Below are 16,257 nucleotides of genomic sequence, written 5' to 3' on the forward strand. Positions count from 1 at the left end.
CAGAGGTTTCTTTGATTCGATGTCTCGATGCAATTCGGGGGGTTCGCCCCTCTTGTGGAAATATGTCACCGGGCAAGCCTGTGAAGGATGCAGCGAAGACCTTGCTGCATCCTATGCTGGCAACTGAAATCCTTGTTTCTTCAATTTATCACTGATGCCAGTTGAATACCCATATTGGCATTGGTTGCAAAGTCGCCTTAGAAGGCAGCTTGCCTCGGTACGGGCGGCCGAAGAGGGAAGAATTGGCGTGTCAAAAGGCCCTTGAGCAATATCAATAAGGTTCAATGTGCTGGGAACACCCAAAAAAAGATCCATGGACAAGGAAGATTCGTAGGGACGCAGCGTTATCAAATCTCGAACTGTCACTGACACGGTGAGTAACTAAATGGATCGACCCAGCCAGGACCTTTTGGTGTTTAGTTCGTGGGGTTCCGCGCTCCACGTCCCGGTCCCCTACCCATCAGGGCAACGGGCTACCCGAGTTAGGTACGGAGGCGTATCCTCCGAGGTTGTTCGGGACCAACGTCGTATATGTGAATGCTGGTTCAACGCCAGCCTTGTAACTCTTGTTTAAGTTTCGACGATAATCTTCAACGTAATTTCTTTAACCCTTGACTCTTCTGGACAGATCACTACCGAGGCGGCGGTAAGCTCCCGCGATGGCGCAAAGGGGGGCCACTGACTATGCTCCGCAGGCCTAGGTATTTCGCCCAAAGATGCTTTCCGAGCATGTTGGAGTTCGTCCTCGTTGACCAGACCACCAGCCTCAAGGGTATTAGCCGCCCTCGTACACATCGCAGGGCACTGAGGCTTCCGGGTGAACTTGCCCCGCCGTTTAGCCCGTGAACCGGATGGCAGTTTGGAAAAAAGTGACAAAGAGAAATTCCTACCCCCTGAAACGCAAACGACTTTTCGTCTGGCAAATGGCATATGGTGCCATTCGTTGCGGGACGAAGTAGACTACCTATCGCTTCTCCCATCCATACCTGCTATACAAGCGGACGTACTGTATTTGACTTTAAGGGCGCGTGATAGTTGATCCCCGTTTAGAATTGGCGAGAAACAAACAAGGTTTTCGGCTACACATGGGCCTAATTCATGCAAAGTCTGAGCGCACGCCCAGAACCGATGCTGGCATGAAACGTCAGGTACCGTCCATGGGCGTCGACTTGAAGGTTCAGGAGCTTGATTTAGATGTATCGCGATTCGATCATCAGGTTGAGGTTGGGCAGAAAATGATCAGACATGTCAGATAAACTTGAAGGCCGGGCGGTCGGAGAATGGATGAGGTTTATGAGATTGTGAAGTCTGTATTGGTAATGAAACGAGAGAATGGTATCACAAACCCATAGGTAGATCATGATGTCTCTTTCGGGGGCCCCTCATCGTGGGCAGACACCTTTCCATAACCTTCGGATTCCTACCGAGGCTTCTAAAATCCCGTCCCCTTTTTTGAGCAATGCTGCACAAGTCCCGTCATGCTCCTCTGCGTCCTGCAGTCACCACCGCGCCATAGAGAGAAGAAAGAAAAAAGACAAGAGTGTAGGCCTCGACTCCTTGACGAGGTGCCTCCATGTTTAACCAACGACCGTTAAAAAATAAAAAATAAAAAAAAGACAGTGAAGAAAACTCAAAATCTCCGTTGTCTTGCCTCGTGGCAATCGTAGCACCATGGAGGGAAATTTCCCTATAGACGTTTACATGAACAGAGTGATATCTCACCGCCTCGCCCGAAAAGCAAAAGTTGAATAAATCCATAGGTCTTGAAAAGAGTCCAGATCAAGAAAAGAAAAACCTTTAAAAAAAAAAAAGTCCGCTCCGCTATACGCCCACCGAGATCGGCGGCAGAGTTTGCATGAAGTCGAGCCAAGATGCTCCCGGGTTATTGTCCCGAATATCCCACACGGCCTTGAGGAATGTTTCCATGCTGCTTCGGTATTTGCTGTTGCCGCTATCGATCAGCGACTTGATAGCCTCCAACGTTGTCTCCCGCTCAGCTGCGTCCTTTGCTTCGATAGCCGCTAGGGTGTATGGGAAGCTGACGCAGCGTTGCTTGTCTTGCGATACTGTCAACGTCATCTGCAGGTCTGAGATGATGCTCTTTGCCATGGCGGATGCCATGTCATCCTTCTCGCCAAACTTGTACCGTAGACGGTGGATGTACAGCATCGCTGCCGTCTTATAAATACGACTTTGGGCCAGCATGTGGATGACTTCGGTCGTGGTAAAGCGGTTTGTAAAGTCTGGTGGGATGACGGGCTGCCACGCTTCGACTTCTTGCTCCACTTCGTCCAATGCTTGCGTCTGCTCCTCGACATCGACCTCGTGGTATAGATGATAGCTGATGCGGCACAAGTCGTACATGTGTTGTAGTAAGGGCATGCATACGCCAACATACGCGTCGACGTGGCCGGCTTCGGGGGGCGCAATCCCGCATACCGGCAGTTCGCGCTGCATCAGGCATTCGTTGATATCGACGGCTGTCATGTACACGAGGATGTAATGTGTTCGTGAACTGGATATTTGCGACGTTCCGAGAAGATGACGAATATGGCTGAGTACGTATCGTCGTACAGGCGCCGCACTGGTTCCGAGGGCCATGTTGGAAAAGTATACGATGCCCAATCCTAGGCCTGCCCATGGTAACAGTTCGTCGCGCTTGAGTGTAGGTAGTGGACAAGATCGGAGGTGTTCAACAGCCATTGCGCCGCGGTGTAGATTCGCTTCCGGGTCGTATTCGCCCGTCTCCAACCCCATGGATGACGCAAACGCGCTGTACATGGCGATATAGGCGTCCTTGCCTTGATCGAACATGGAAAACAAATGGACTGTCATGTCCAGCTGCATGCTGTCGACAAACGTTGGGCTGATGAAGTATTGCATGAAGTTTGACTTGTGCAGTAATCGCGATAAGGAGTTGCGCTCTACGGTATCTAACCGGCCCAGTGTGCTACCGTATGGGCTGAGCGACTCGAGGATCTTGGATGGGGGGCTCGATGCCGACTCGGTTGAGGAGTCAGACGAAGCATCGTCGGGAGGGCTACCGATGCTCGAAGTGGTCGCTATGCTCGGCTTTCGCGATACAGAACACGGCGGGGAACTGACGCGGGCAACAGTCGTCGTCGTCGGCGGTGCTGTCATCGGGACGATCACGTTCGCCTTTCGAGGGATCGGGTTCGGACATGGCACGCCGCTGCCCATGATCTTGCTTCTGACTGCGACCTTTGACCTTCCCTTCACTGCTGACCGAGGCACGGGTCGTACAAAGACGCAGTCCCGGCCGTTCATCATACAGCGGTCGCATTGCGGGTTACCTTCCGAGAATGTGCATTTCGACTTCTGATAGTAGCACGGCGCGCACGCCTTTGCGACGGGCTAGAGACGGAAGGGGTCAGCATGGTGATGACGGAGGGGCAAGTCGTCGAGGCACCACAGTGGTTAGTGGTCAGGGACGGGAAGACATGATCGAGAGTGACCAAGGCGACCAAAGGCTACGACGATATATCATCAACGCCGATGACGTATATGGTAATACATCAATACAACACCCGATTGAAGTGAAGTATCACGACGGAGATAGGCGATGACAAGAAGCTGCTGTGCTGCACTCACCATTGTGAATCAAGATTCAGGTGGGGTAGTCCATTCAATGTGCTCCAACAGACAAAGTTCTGTGGGGAGAGAACAAGAGTGACACGACCAGGACACGCAGGAAATCTGGGTCGAAGAAGGCCGTGGCGGGTCGGTGATGATTAATACGTGTAAGCGTACGTTCTCGGGATCCTGGATAACTTCAATGGCGTAGAGTAAATCCTCCTCGATTCCAGAGTTGTGAAGGTTGAGTAGCCGTCGTCCTCGAGTTTGCTGTGCGCTTTGGTGGTGCCGGGCAGAGAATGTGTGTGTGCGGCCCGGGTTCGTTGTTGAATGTGACTGGAAAGTTGAGAGTACGTTGGGGAATCGGCGTTGCAGTGGACGGGCGATGATCAGTAATTGCCGAAGGAGTTAAGGAGGAAGTGGGATGTAGAAGTGATGTTATGTTATGGTTGTTGGGCAGAAGGAGGAAGACAAGACAGGACTACTGGTAGGGGGCCTGGGATGTGAGAATAAGCTTCGGGCATGGCGCGCATGGATTTGATCGAGCGAGCAGTCAGGCTGAGGGAGCGGTCTGATCCATGGTGATCATGAGGGATTGATATTCGGTATCGGGACGACGGAGACTCGAGGCGTTTGGTTTGGTCTGTTTGGTGGGCTTGGGTGGTGATCAAGTCAAGTACTGCAGACAATGTATCCTGCAACCCCCCCTTTTGAGAAGTGTAACCTGACGGAGGGGGGGGACCAGGGGTTGGATGAAGGAGAACGGGGAAGAGAGAGGACGAGCAGGTAGACCCAGAGAGGGTCAAGGCTACCAGGAGTCTAGGGGAACGGAACGAGCAGCCAGCTTGGGGTGTGTGGGCGAGCAAAAGACAAGGTAGGGATTGGTCAGGATGGGATGGGGAAGGCAATGGGAGACGTAGGATGGTGATTTTGGATTAGGCAAAGCCGCCGCGAGGCAACGGCTGTGCTGTAGGTACTTGTTTGCTTGGCTTCTATGGCTTGGGACGCCGCTTTGCTCGCTCGTTTGGCGCAGAGAAGGATGATGAAGATGACAGAAGAGGATGAGTTGATGAAAGGCGGAACAAATTTAGGGGTCCCCGACTACGACCATCGGTAAGCCAGAGCCATCAGCCATGTAAGGATACATGCCTCCAATCTCTTCAATGCTCATTTCTGTTGGCGTACGGAGTATCGAAAGGCAGAATGGGGTGTGCTGATGTACCAGCACTAACAGAATTCCCCTCCACCATCTTCTCAGCCCCTCCCCCCCCTCTGTCTTTCTCTCTCTCGTTCTCTTCTCTCCCACTCCAGCTGCCACCATCTAGGATGAATGTCTGGCGGGCTGGACGCCGCATGCGGGTATACAAAGCTAGCGTCTACGGATGCTAGCTGGCAATACATGCGCCAGTCCGTGCGCATCAGAAGTAGAGTACGAAAGATCCTGCAGAGAGAGCAAAGGAAACTGGTGAGTGGTGACTCGGTGAGTGGGAAAGAAGATGAGGAGAAAGGGAAACGAAGCCTGTCAGCCCGAGCAAAGCACAAGCATAGAAGGCTTGGCTTCGCACATGTCTTCGTGGGAATATAGTTGGGACAGACAGTAAGGTACTTTCGGACTTTCGCTGATGTTCGTACGTAAAGAGTATACCGTACACCGTAACCGTAGACGCTCTTTCGTATCGAGATAGCTGTATCCGTAAGCTGGGCTCGCAGAGAGTCTCTCTGCTGAACGCTACGCTTCCATCGCTTGGCTTCAACCAGCGGCCTTGCTTGCAACAATGCTTCCCCCCCCCCCTGAAACGTCGAGGCGGTGCAGTCACAATATGAGCACGCCCGTTGGCTCTTGGAAAGCAGAAAAAAAGTGGCCTGTTTTGACTTTTTCCCTTGCACCCGCACGGCCTTTGTGTTGAGGCAAGGGCAGAAGCGAGGAGAGACATGCATGCCAGACTCCAGAGAGGGCCACCGCAGAATGGTAGTCTTCAGGCCTGGGTAGGTATCCGTATCCATAGGCTTACTACTAGTGGTAGTCCCGTGGTAGAGACTGGGTATGAATATCCGCAGAGAGTGGAGGGTGTTCTGGAGACCAGGAGTGGGACTGGGGGCCACGATGATGAATCCAGGAGTGGAGGAGAGCTTTGTGATGCCCCAGAAATATCCAGGACAGCTTGTTGGAGATCAGATGGGATGGGCGTACGGGATGTTTCTCTCAGCCCGCCTACTCCTGGTCCGTACGAATACTCGTTCTTAGGCTTTATGCTGCCCATCAGCAATATAAGCGATGCGACTTTATGGTGCTATAGCGATCAGAGAAAGCAATAGATAGTCCTGGACATCAGTATCGTTGCTACTGGGTGGCAGGGGAGCTCCCGGCTCGTGCTGGCACCGAGGCGGCTTGATGTCATTTCATCTTCTCCATTTGCATGGAGAGCACGAACCGCCTTGCTGTCTAACTTGTTCCTACCGTCTGTTGCGCACTCTGATGTGCCTCTCAGACTCGGGCACGATTCGTGCGCTTGCTTGAAGAGTGGTGCCCAAACCAGAACCAAGCGTGTCATCTGCCCTGGCAGACAGGCTGAGAACGAACGTGCAGTGTTGCGAGCCGAGGGAAGTTGGAAACGACGCTCGATATTCGCACAACTCACAAGTACCTAACCCCCAGCCATCAAACTAGCCTGCTTCTGAGCAATGAGCATTTGCGCAAACAAGATAGCTGGGTTGATCGAGACCCTGGCGTTGGCGTCTTGGGGCTAGCTCCCGGGGGCCCGCGTCCGTCCGGGTTCAAAGTGACAGAACTGGGGCACGGCTGGAAGTAGCTGAGAGAGATGGCGCGGGGTGGCACCGTGGGAATGAGCCCATAGGCACAGAGCGAGATATGGACTGTTCCGACTTCTTTTTTGTTTCTGAGCCACTGTTTCGGTGTCCCTGACGACTAGACTGGTTGAGACTTTGGGGCGTCCTATGTTGGCACGCAACGCAAATCAGGAACCAGCACGAGGTTGGTGTCTCAGAGACGAAGCGTCGTTGAACAACAGATGTTCTATTCCTGGGACCATTGCAGGACTTGCGGGCACCGGGGAAAGGTTCCTGCAGGCATGCAGCACTGCACTCTGCATCAGTGCATGCGGCCTCTGGATGTATACTGACACCCTTAGTAGTGGACAGAAACTTGGTCCTGCAAGTCGTCAATATTTCCTGGTCTGCGGAGCCTTTGTCTGGACATCTACGGATTAGCTTTGATATATATGCCGTACCAGGTGGCTAGAAATATCCATCTCTCGCCCACCCGTCACCTTCATCACTCAGACCCAAGCCTATTTTAGCCGCCAAGCTTGTCCTGGTTCGTCGCAGCATGCAGAGAAGGGGGCCTGCAAGTCCGCAGGTCCGCAGTGATTCCGTGGGACACAGGGGTGGTTATGCAACGGGTTTATCCCCCTCCATCCCCATCTCCAGAGTCCAGGGTTCAAGGACATGCAAACGACTGCGAGGACTATAAGCGAGGTATTGCTAACCATTACCCAATGATCCAATGACCTCCCAAGACGCCTCACAAATGTCTGGTGTTGCGATCTGGTCTGAGAGAGAATCTAATAGAGCAATAAGATGGACACATGGATGTTGAAGCCCTCATCCATAACAATGAAATGCCGCTAAAATGGCACATGCCAGGACAGCTGGAGAAGTCTCGCTTTCTAAGCCGACGACTGAGTCGTCATCCTGGCCAACTCCACCGGAGGCAATTTGCTTCCCTTGGTTGTCCCACGTGGGAGGGCCAGATACCGCGCCCGACACTGTGGCCTCAATCTCCCCTCTCTGTCTCGATCTGCACTGCACCTTTCCCATGTGTCTCAATGGGAGACATTGATGGCCAGAAATAATTAGCCCCTATCCCGGCAGATGTTGATTTAGCCCCCAAAAGAACGTGCATAATAAACCTCGGGGACAAGAGCCCAAGACATCACGGTCTAGATCAACAACTCCGGAGTGAACGAGATTGTTCATTCACAACACAATCTCGCAGAAACGAGTCTACAAAGTCAAGCATGTAGGTACTCCGTACATGGATAACAAAACCTATCGCACCAACTGAGTCTGACAACACACCAGACAAGTCTTGATAGTCAGTCAAATCAACCATATTATTAGCCTTTCCACCCCGTTAACACCCATCTGTTAAATACACTTTACAGTCTCCCCCCCCCCCCCCCCCCCCCCAAAAGAACGCTAGGCGCCTCCGGGCTAGGGAAAAATGCGACAAGCAGTCAGTTGAAAGCTTCGTAGTAGCACTTACCGGCTTGCACGGCAGGGTCCTTGGTTCTTCCCAGCTTAAGCCAAGCATCAAGTTTGGGCGAAACGCAAGATGACTCCGCGCAATTCCCTCCCCTCCCCCCGTCGAACGTTCGCGCGCGGTGATCAAGCCAGAAGAGCCTCACAAACGGTGACAGAAGTTCAGTACGAAGTACCCTTCACATAATCAACCTCAGTTGGGGCCCAGCCTTGGCAGCCATGGGTATCGATTAGATGGCGTCGGAACAGAATGCCGCTTTCTGGACTTGGCTTGGCTCATGCGCCAGCCGCGCCTTTCCCCTTCAGCCTTTGCAAGCAGCTAATGACAGTCTCCCCGAGTAGCCCCCTTGCCTTGCGGCTTGGCGGCCTAGCATTACTGAGTGTTCAGGAAGGGATACGTCGCAACGTCGCCAAATCATTCTTCTTGGCAGGCAGACAACGGCATCTCTGTCGCAGCTCCAGACCCTCTCACTCTGGACTACTGCGTCAATGAGGCGAGGTATCGCCATCACGACTCGGCTGTTCAGGCTTGGCGCGCGCTCTCAGCCATCAGCCATCGAGATTGCCAAAAGTCCTTTTTTTTTTTTGCCCCTAGAACGTCCCAAGTTTGATTTGGCAAGATGTTCACGCCTCAGGGTTTCACGGGCTCGGGCTGTAACGTGGTTGTTGACTCGCAGAGAAACAGATTAGGAAACACGTGCCTATGCTATACAAAAGAAGCTACTGGAAACCTCTTCTTGCGCATCAGACATGGAACGTAAACTTTCGGGCGGAACCCGAGTGTCGCGTAGTTCATCCTTCATGGTCCCATACGAAGAGAGTTGATACCTGCTGGGCAGACTCCAGGTCGTCATCAAGGTTTGGGGCAGAGATATCACCATGGCGAGAAGGTCCAGCCCCATCCTTCCCCCAGACTCGAATCATAACGGCGCCTCCCTGGGTTTTCTTCTGATTAATAAGAAGCCACGGAGAGGCACTACAAATCCGTTCCGAGACTTACCCTATGAGTTGAACACGTAAGCACTCCTCCTCCAACTCAACCCCAGGTTTTAGGGCTCTCCCTTGGAAACCGTCCCTGCAGGGGGCTTCTCCAAGAGACCGAACCGGATGAGAAGCAAGCCATACCCTTCCAACCCTCCAACCTCTCCTCCCCTGGAGTGTTCTAACCATGGTGAGCTCAGTCAAACTTGGCTCTCGCAGCTCCCTGCCGCTAGCGGAACGTTTCTGGGAGCATCCCGGGGACCTTGGCGTGCCCACGAAACTCAAGCCGCCTCGCTGGCGGGGCCGCTTTCTCGTCCGTCAAAGCTGGTAGCTCACAGTCCACAACTTTTACGCACAGAAGTATCAAGGTTTAGCCAGACCCCGGGTCTGGCCGCGGATCATCTACCCTCCTGCTTCTTTGGACATCATGCTCTTGGCTGTGTCGGACAGCTCGGACGCCCGCTGTCGTCTTGGAGCGGGGGACCCTGCCTTTTTGTTTTTTCCTTCCTGCCCCTCCGTACGAATACCTCTTCGCCGTCAGGCTCCATCTTCACTCGGTCCTCGGGGCGGCTCCCGACCATGGGTGAATGGCAGCAACGTTGAGGGCTTACAATGACGAGTTGGTCATGGTCCAAACCTCGGAAGAGGCCGCGGCTGGTTCATGATCATTAGTGAAGACACATTGCAATTTTAGACTCGTAGATAGGTAATCCAGCCTACCCGGTCGAATCAGAGATATTACCGCCGACCAGCCGCGTAGTAGCCAGGATAACACGCATCCCATCATCCTGGAGTGGCTGTGATATTGCTGGCCTTGGCTGTGAGATCAATTAGATGCGGCGATAATTATTTCCGTATAGTCTAACACGCCTGGACTCATCCGAGTCGCTGGACTATTCCGCCTCGTGACAATAACGTGACCATGTCGCCCAGCCTTGGCATAAGGAAAACCTCTTTCATGTTCTCTGTCAAACCCCAATCGACTCGAGCCGACTCAGAATCGCTTCGTTCTGACCTCTTCAGAAAACGAGCTGGCAAATCACAGACGTTGGTACCAGAAGATTTCCAACACTAGCGAGTCAAGAAGCTCAACAAAGGCTATGCCTTCTTTAATGAGTGATCGCTGATCGTGTTTCCGTAGCCCGTGAACGTTACATGCCTAGACAGTATGCTTGCACCAGACGACAGGTCAAGCGTCGTGTTCTCTTCCACGTTATCCGTAGAGGCTAGTCGTATTCTCTCCCCTCGGTATGAAGAACACGACCTGTGCTTTCAACGGGAAGTCTGACTCGGAAAGTTCAGGCGTTTCGAGGGTGCCCACAACGATCAACCATTCTCGAAGCGGAAACCATACCTTGAGTGGAAAATGCCAGGACCCTCGTAAGTCCCGTTCACCATCGTCTCGCTTCCCGAATCACCCCTCGAAAATGAAGCTCGGGCAATCACCCGGCCGGTGATCCAGTGGGAGCCCGTTGTTCCTCCGCGTCTACCCTCCCGCGGTTCCCGATTGTGGATCCTTTATGGTTCTCCGTTGTCCGCGGCTGTCTCGTCTCTGTCCACGATCCCGCTGCCAAGTTCCCAATCCCGATTCGCAGTGTCCTCTTCTCGATCTTTGCCCTCCGCGTTTCCCTTTTCCCCCTTGGATTATCGATCAAAGGTCTCAACGATCCGAGCGCCTTGGACGGAGACAAGAGAGGAGGGGCCCTGGCTTCTACCCGTTGCCGAGAAGTTTCCGATCTGTCAAAACCTCTCCCCGCGAAGAAGGGGGGTACCCATATGCTCCGCAATGCGGGCGCAACGCGGACTCGGTAGTTGAGATTAGATCGAACTTGAGGCTCCGTCACCGTGTGTCTGCCGATCTGGGGACTCGACTGCGCTCCAACGGTCATGGTCATAGATGGAAATTCATCTCTTTGTTTTTCTCGGTAATGTAAACCCACAACCCGCAGCGTTGGGTTCGGCCCGTCTTTGATACTTTTTTCCTTCATTACTTATTACCTATTTTTCGGGCGGTTTTCTGATCTCTCTACAGGTACCATTTAGATCAGCGGAACTCTGGAGGTTCCATCTGAAGTCCAAGTGTTGATTCCTAGAAGCACCCAAGAATGTAATCTTGCCCCTTTGCGTTCGTTTTGGAATTATTGATGGCTACCTCGGGTCCACCATCATAGAATTGAACGTTGTTCCCCTCGAGATGGGCCGACGTGATATCTAAAGACTATATGTACTGCCGACTGGTTCCAGAAATAACATTTCCTCTGCATTTAGATTTGATAGTACCACAGACTCACGGCGTTAAGTCCTCTCCCGTTATAATCGTTCTCGCAACAGTCGCACATTCGGCAGCGTGGATGTCTAATTCCGTAATTCCGTAGTCCATCTCTGGCTAACTTCCCCAGGATGACCTGGTGACGAAAGACACCTCCGCATCGCCCACCCTCCCCGCATCACCACCTCCAGGCTCCCCGTGCTCGCCATGACCAATTCGCGTCGGCAGTTCTTTCATTGGCCGTTTAAGCTTTCTCGGACGCCAGTTGTGTCGCCGAAGCAATATGAGTATGGTGAGAGAATGTTCAATTCACTGCGCGGTAGGCCTCGATGAAGGTTTGGTGATGTCAGGTCTTTGGGTTTCGGGTTTGCAAGTCGGATTTATGTGTTGGATGATTTGATCGGTTTTACCTGGCGTGTATAACGTACATCGAATACGAAGACAAGATATCTATTTCATGCCATCCGTGACGTCCAGCATTGGTGCGAGTTATTCATCATAGGCACGAGTCGTGATCTTGTTCTTGAATTCGCGGCAGGTTCGTAAAGGTTAATCACGCCTGGGCATCACGATCGTGCCTGTTCGAACATTGTCAGATCATCCTTGACCAACCATGGACTCTCCAAGAGACGCATTGGACCCGTACAATAGCAGTCACACGTACACCGAAGTCGCCGGGCTCTTCCTTCAACAATACTGGCCGATCCTACTCCCTCTGACCGTGTTAGTCAACGTCTTTCGCACCCGCTACCTCTCCCCGCTCCGTCGACATCCCGGACCTTTCGTCGCCTCGACAACGCGCTTGTGGAAAGTCGTGTCTACCGCATCGCGTCGAACGCACCTCGATCATATAGCCCTCCATAGGAAGTATGGCCCTGTCGTGCGCATTGCCCCTAACGAGGTATCCATCGCCTCGCCCGAGGCCGCGCGACATGTCCTAAGCGCTGGCAAGCGGTTCTACAAGACGGCGTTCTACGGCGTCTTTCCACCGCCGGAGAATCCAGACATCTTCACGGAAGTCAGTGAGGAAGCCCACGCGAGGAAGAAGAAGGTCGCCAATGTGCCGTATAGCATGGCGGCGATGCAACAGCTCAGCCCTTTTATTGACGACACTATCGATCTGCTGATCACTAAACTCGGCGGATTTACGTCGCGGCCTATGGAGTACAAGGCCGACAAGTCCGTTGATCTTGGTGCGTGGCTACACTACTTTGCCTTTGACGTGCTCGGTGAAGTGGCTTTCTCGCGAAGCTTCGGGTTCCTGGCTGAGGGCAAAGATGTGGAGGATGCCATCGCCACTATTGACCGCTCACAGGCGTATAATGGGATTGTTGGTCAAGTGCCGTGGGTTGACTTTCTTTTGCGACGGAATCCTCTCTGGAAACTCGTTCCAACGCTCAACACCAAGAATGCGCCAATCACTCGGATTGCCTTGAGTGAGATGGAGAGAAGACGCCCCTTTGACAAGGAGAGTGAAGGCAAGCTGAGGAATGACGACGGGAGACAAGACCTCTTGGCGAGTCTGATCAAGGGACATCTGAAAGATACTGAGCGATTTACCGAGGGCGATGTTTTTGCTGTTACCCATGGCGCCATGTAAGTGTGATTCATCCATGAGAATACCCCTTTCCCGCCCGGGACTAACGAACTTGTAACAGCTTTGCCGGATCAGACTCGACAGCTTCAACCATGCAATCACTGTTCTGGCATGTTCTTTCGGCACCACACATCCACTCAAGACTGGTAGCGGAAATCGAAGATGCCGTCAAATCCGGGGCTATACCCTCAACCGGCAACATCTCCTGGAAAGAGGCACAAGAGTTGCCATACTTCCAAGCATGCCTGAAAGAGGCTATGCGTGTAAGACCAGCAGTTGGACTCAACATTAGTCGGATAGTTCCACCAGAGGGAGCTGAATTAGACGGCCAGTTCTTCCCTGGCGGGACACAGGTGGCCGTCAATGGCTGGGTCTTGCATCGCGATAGGCGCACATTTGGCGAAGATGCTGATGACTATCGACCTGAGCGATGGCTAGTGGATGTTGAAGAAGCGAAGCGAATGGAGCGTTACATGTTCCAGGTGCGTAGACCAAGCCCTTCTGGCGAGATTCAAGCTAATTATTACATCAAGTTCGGTGGAGGAAGCCATGTATGCATCGGCCGGAATCTGGCTCTGTTGGAAATCAATAAGGTTATACCGCGTCTCTTTAGAGACTTCAAGTTTGAGCTGGCGCATCCTGGCCGGCCATTAAGAGCGAGTGCTACGTTCTTTGTGGTTCAAGATGGCCTCGAGGTGTTGATTGAGCGACGGGAACTGGCCTAGACACATGTACATGGTGAACATGCTAGTGTGCATGAGCAGAAAGATTGAGTAGTAGATTTCTTTAGCATCGAGACTGAACCAAGTTGATAATGTGTATTAACAGGGCTAGGCTTTGAAACGCCAGACAGTTTTAATGATGTCGTAGTCTCTGCCTTGCCGGGCGAATTAAGAGGATTTTGACCAACTAACTCACCGCCTACTTACCTAGGAGAATGGGTCGGAGAGAAGCCAGTGGACGCCGTCGTTGAATCTTGCTGATTCCCGACTTCCGGTCCGAGGGAGTATCCGCCGCCTCATCTCCGCGTACAACGTCGGACAAAGCCCGACATTAAGCTACCAAATCGGAGCGAAACATGCCACCCGCGTGTCTTCATTGTGGACTGGGATGATGCGAGACCAAGCTAAAGCGCCGGATTGGCTGCAGAGAGAATCCTAATTCTGCAAGCTCTTGATAGGCAACCCAGTCAGAGACGACCAACTGCGAGAATCAGGGTGTTGCTGCGGGGTGTCAGATGCGGTATCACCATCGCGGTGCGATATGGCGTCACGCCGGGCTCGGCCCCGACCCCACCGAGGCTTTCGTTATCTCCAACCCGGAGCCGTGAGCGGCCAACCGTCGGGGAACTTGAGTGTTCTGATAAACGTGCTGCATGCCCCGTTTGCTGCAGCTCTGTTGTGCATGTGAATTGTTCTGTAAGTTCAAAGTTTGTTCTGGAAAATCGAAACAGAAAATGGGGAGTACAAGTCGGCCACAACAGCTCCAAGTTGCCATCATCGGCGCGGGCATCGCCGGTCTGACGGCCGCCATAGCGCTGAAAGCGCATCCTGGCATCAAGGTTCAGATCTACGACAAGGCCACAGAGTTGCGGGAAGTTGGCGCTTCGATTGCCTTGGGACCAAATGGCCTGCGTACGTTGGAAAAGCTTGGTGTTCACAACGCTTTAGACGACTCGATCGCCTTCCGCAATAAGTCGGGTTATCCAATGATCTATCGGTGAGTGAGCCGGTGTTGTATCGTTTGATAGCTGAACCTGACCCATTGGTTAGCCATTACAAGACTGGCGAGATCGTATCGGTTGATGAGCACCACGGCAGCGTGGAGGCTCGGCACAAGACGGCAAGATTCCACCGCCCGCATCTGCAGCAGGCTCTGCTCAAGCATATCGATCCTGCCCATATTCATCTCAAAAGGGCCTTCAAAACTGTCGAGAACGAAGAGTCAACAGGCAGGCTTAGGATCACGTTTGCCGATGGTACCGCTGTCGCGGCAGACATCCTCCTTGGCGCGGACGGCATTCACTCTGGTGTGCGGAGCTTCTACGTTCCATCATCTCGGTCAAAGTGGACCGGCTGGACGGCATTCCGCGCGGTGTACCCCATCTCTCATCTGTCTCACATTCCCGATGTCCCGGACGAGGCAGAGCATTGGTGGGGAATTGATCGGACGTGGTTCATGTCAAAGCTCGGCAAAGATCTTTTCTGCATCGTCGCTTCCCACCAGAGCGACCCTGATGCTCCGGGTGCCCTGTACAAGGATACAGTCTGGAACACTGGCAGCGATATCGAGTTGCTCAAAGAGCACTACATCGACTGGCACCGGCTGGTGCGCGAAATCATCGAAGCAACGCCTGTGGATTCGTTAAAGGTATACCCCAACGCTTCTGCCCACGGGATTGAGAGCTGGGTCCTGGGTCAGGATAGAGTGACATTTGCTGGCGATGCGGCGCATGCCCATGGTGGAGCTTTCGCGGCGGGTGGCAGTCTCGCCATCGACGATGCCTGGGCCTTTGCGGCATCGATCCAGCACGTCTTTCCCCCTTCTGCTACGGAGCTCCCATCGGCAACAGACATTGCGAAAGCGTTGAAGTTGTATGAGAAGACGCGGAAAGCTCACACAGACCGAGTGCTTGATACGGTACATTCGACGAATAAGAAGAAGGTCGAACGGCTGGCTGTAGTAGAGAACGATGATGACTTGCGGGCGAGGATGAAGAATAGAGTTGAGCCTGTCTGGATCCATGAACACGATGTAGAGTCGGTATTCAGGCAGATCTTGGCACAGGAAGGAAGCTTTGAAGCACCACAAGCGACGTCAGATCCGTCAGAGGGGCAGATAGAAAGTCGACTTTAGATAAGGTACTGAGCATAGACGCCTGGAGACGAGCGGTCTTGGTAGCTTTCGTAGAGGAATTTCCTAAGAAATCCCTTGAATCGCGCAGTCGCGATCTTGTTCTATCTCCTGCAATGTGTTATGGGCGTTTTCGAATTCTAGAGTGACGACTAATACGTGTATTCAATAAATACTTTGTCTGATTCTCTGCCGTTTGTGACAGCTCGCAGAGGAAAAGCTTGGGTCCCATTTTCCCCAGCCTCGAGCGCGTACACACTTCGTATGAAGCTGTACACACTTATACCGTGTTCCATACAGATGAAGTGAACTTCGCGAATAAATTCGAGATGCTGCTTGGTGTTGATTGATGTTGGTTGTTGTTGGCTCCAGGTTTGTGAGCAGGCGGTTGGGGTAGGAGCTGGAAGGGTCGTCCCTGCGCTAGCCCTATTAGACTCCGTTGTGGTCTGTGCTTGCCGAGCACGTGCGGAGCCCACTTTAGTCGCTGTGATTGGTTAGTTATCAGCCGTTTTTCGACCCTGACGGGCTAAGCGCCGGTCCCGAGGTGTCCGTGCTTCTCGTCCAATGACTGAGTTCGCGCAGGATCCACTCTACGCTCCTTCCCGTCCTGCAGTGTGATGCAAGTACGTACCTTCGTACCTATCCCTCCCCCTTCGGACCCTTCCTCAATGCGACCTGCGAC

At 52.9% G+C, this 16,257-nt stretch overlaps 3 protein-coding genes across 3 annotated transcripts; 2 read left to right on the forward strand and 1 right to left on the reverse strand.

Moving 5' to 3' along the window:
- Window positions 1–1,821: 1,821 nt before the first annotated feature.
- On the reverse strand, window positions 1,822–3,201 carry BDP55DRAFT_696682 (uncharacterized protein; the record flags this gene model as incomplete). Its single annotated transcript, XM_060577597.1, has 1 exon — window positions 1,822–3,201. One exon carries the CDS (start codon window positions 3,199–3,201, stop codon window positions 1,822–1,824), a length of 1,380 nt encoding a protein of 459 aa, XP_060425589.1.
- An 8,537-nt stretch (window positions 3,202–11,738) lies between these two features.
- BDP55DRAFT_560188 (benzoate 4-monooxygenase cytochrome P450) lies at window positions 11,739–13,447 on the forward strand (the record flags this gene model as incomplete). Its single annotated transcript, XM_060569965.1, has 3 exons — window positions 11,739–12,721; window positions 12,784–13,204; window positions 13,256–13,447. The coding sequence occupies 3 exons, from the start codon at window positions 11,739–11,741 to the stop codon at window positions 13,445–13,447; spliced, it is 1,596 nt and encodes a 531-aa protein (XP_060425590.1).
- A 624-nt stretch (window positions 13,448–14,071) lies between these two features.
- On the forward strand, window positions 14,072–15,937 carry BDP55DRAFT_675445 (uncharacterized protein). Its single transcript, XM_060575745.1, has 3 exons — window positions 14,072–14,440; window positions 14,494–15,686; window positions 15,735–15,937. The coding sequence occupies exons 1-2, from the start codon at window positions 14,098–14,100 to the stop codon at window positions 15,576–15,578; spliced, it is 1,428 nt and encodes a 475-aa protein (XP_060425591.1). The 5' UTR covers window positions 14,072–14,097; the 3' UTR covers window positions 15,579–15,686; window positions 15,735–15,937.
- The last annotated feature ends 320 nt before the right edge of the window (window positions 15,938–16,257 follow it).

Source organism: Colletotrichum godetiae, assembly GCF_030913485.1.
Source record: "Colletotrichum godetiae strain CBS 193.32 chromosome Unknown BDP55scaffold_45, whole genome shotgun sequence".
In the NCBI taxonomy this organism is placed as follows: domain Eukaryota; kingdom Fungi; phylum Ascomycota; class Sordariomycetes; order Glomerellales; family Glomerellaceae; genus Colletotrichum; species Colletotrichum godetiae.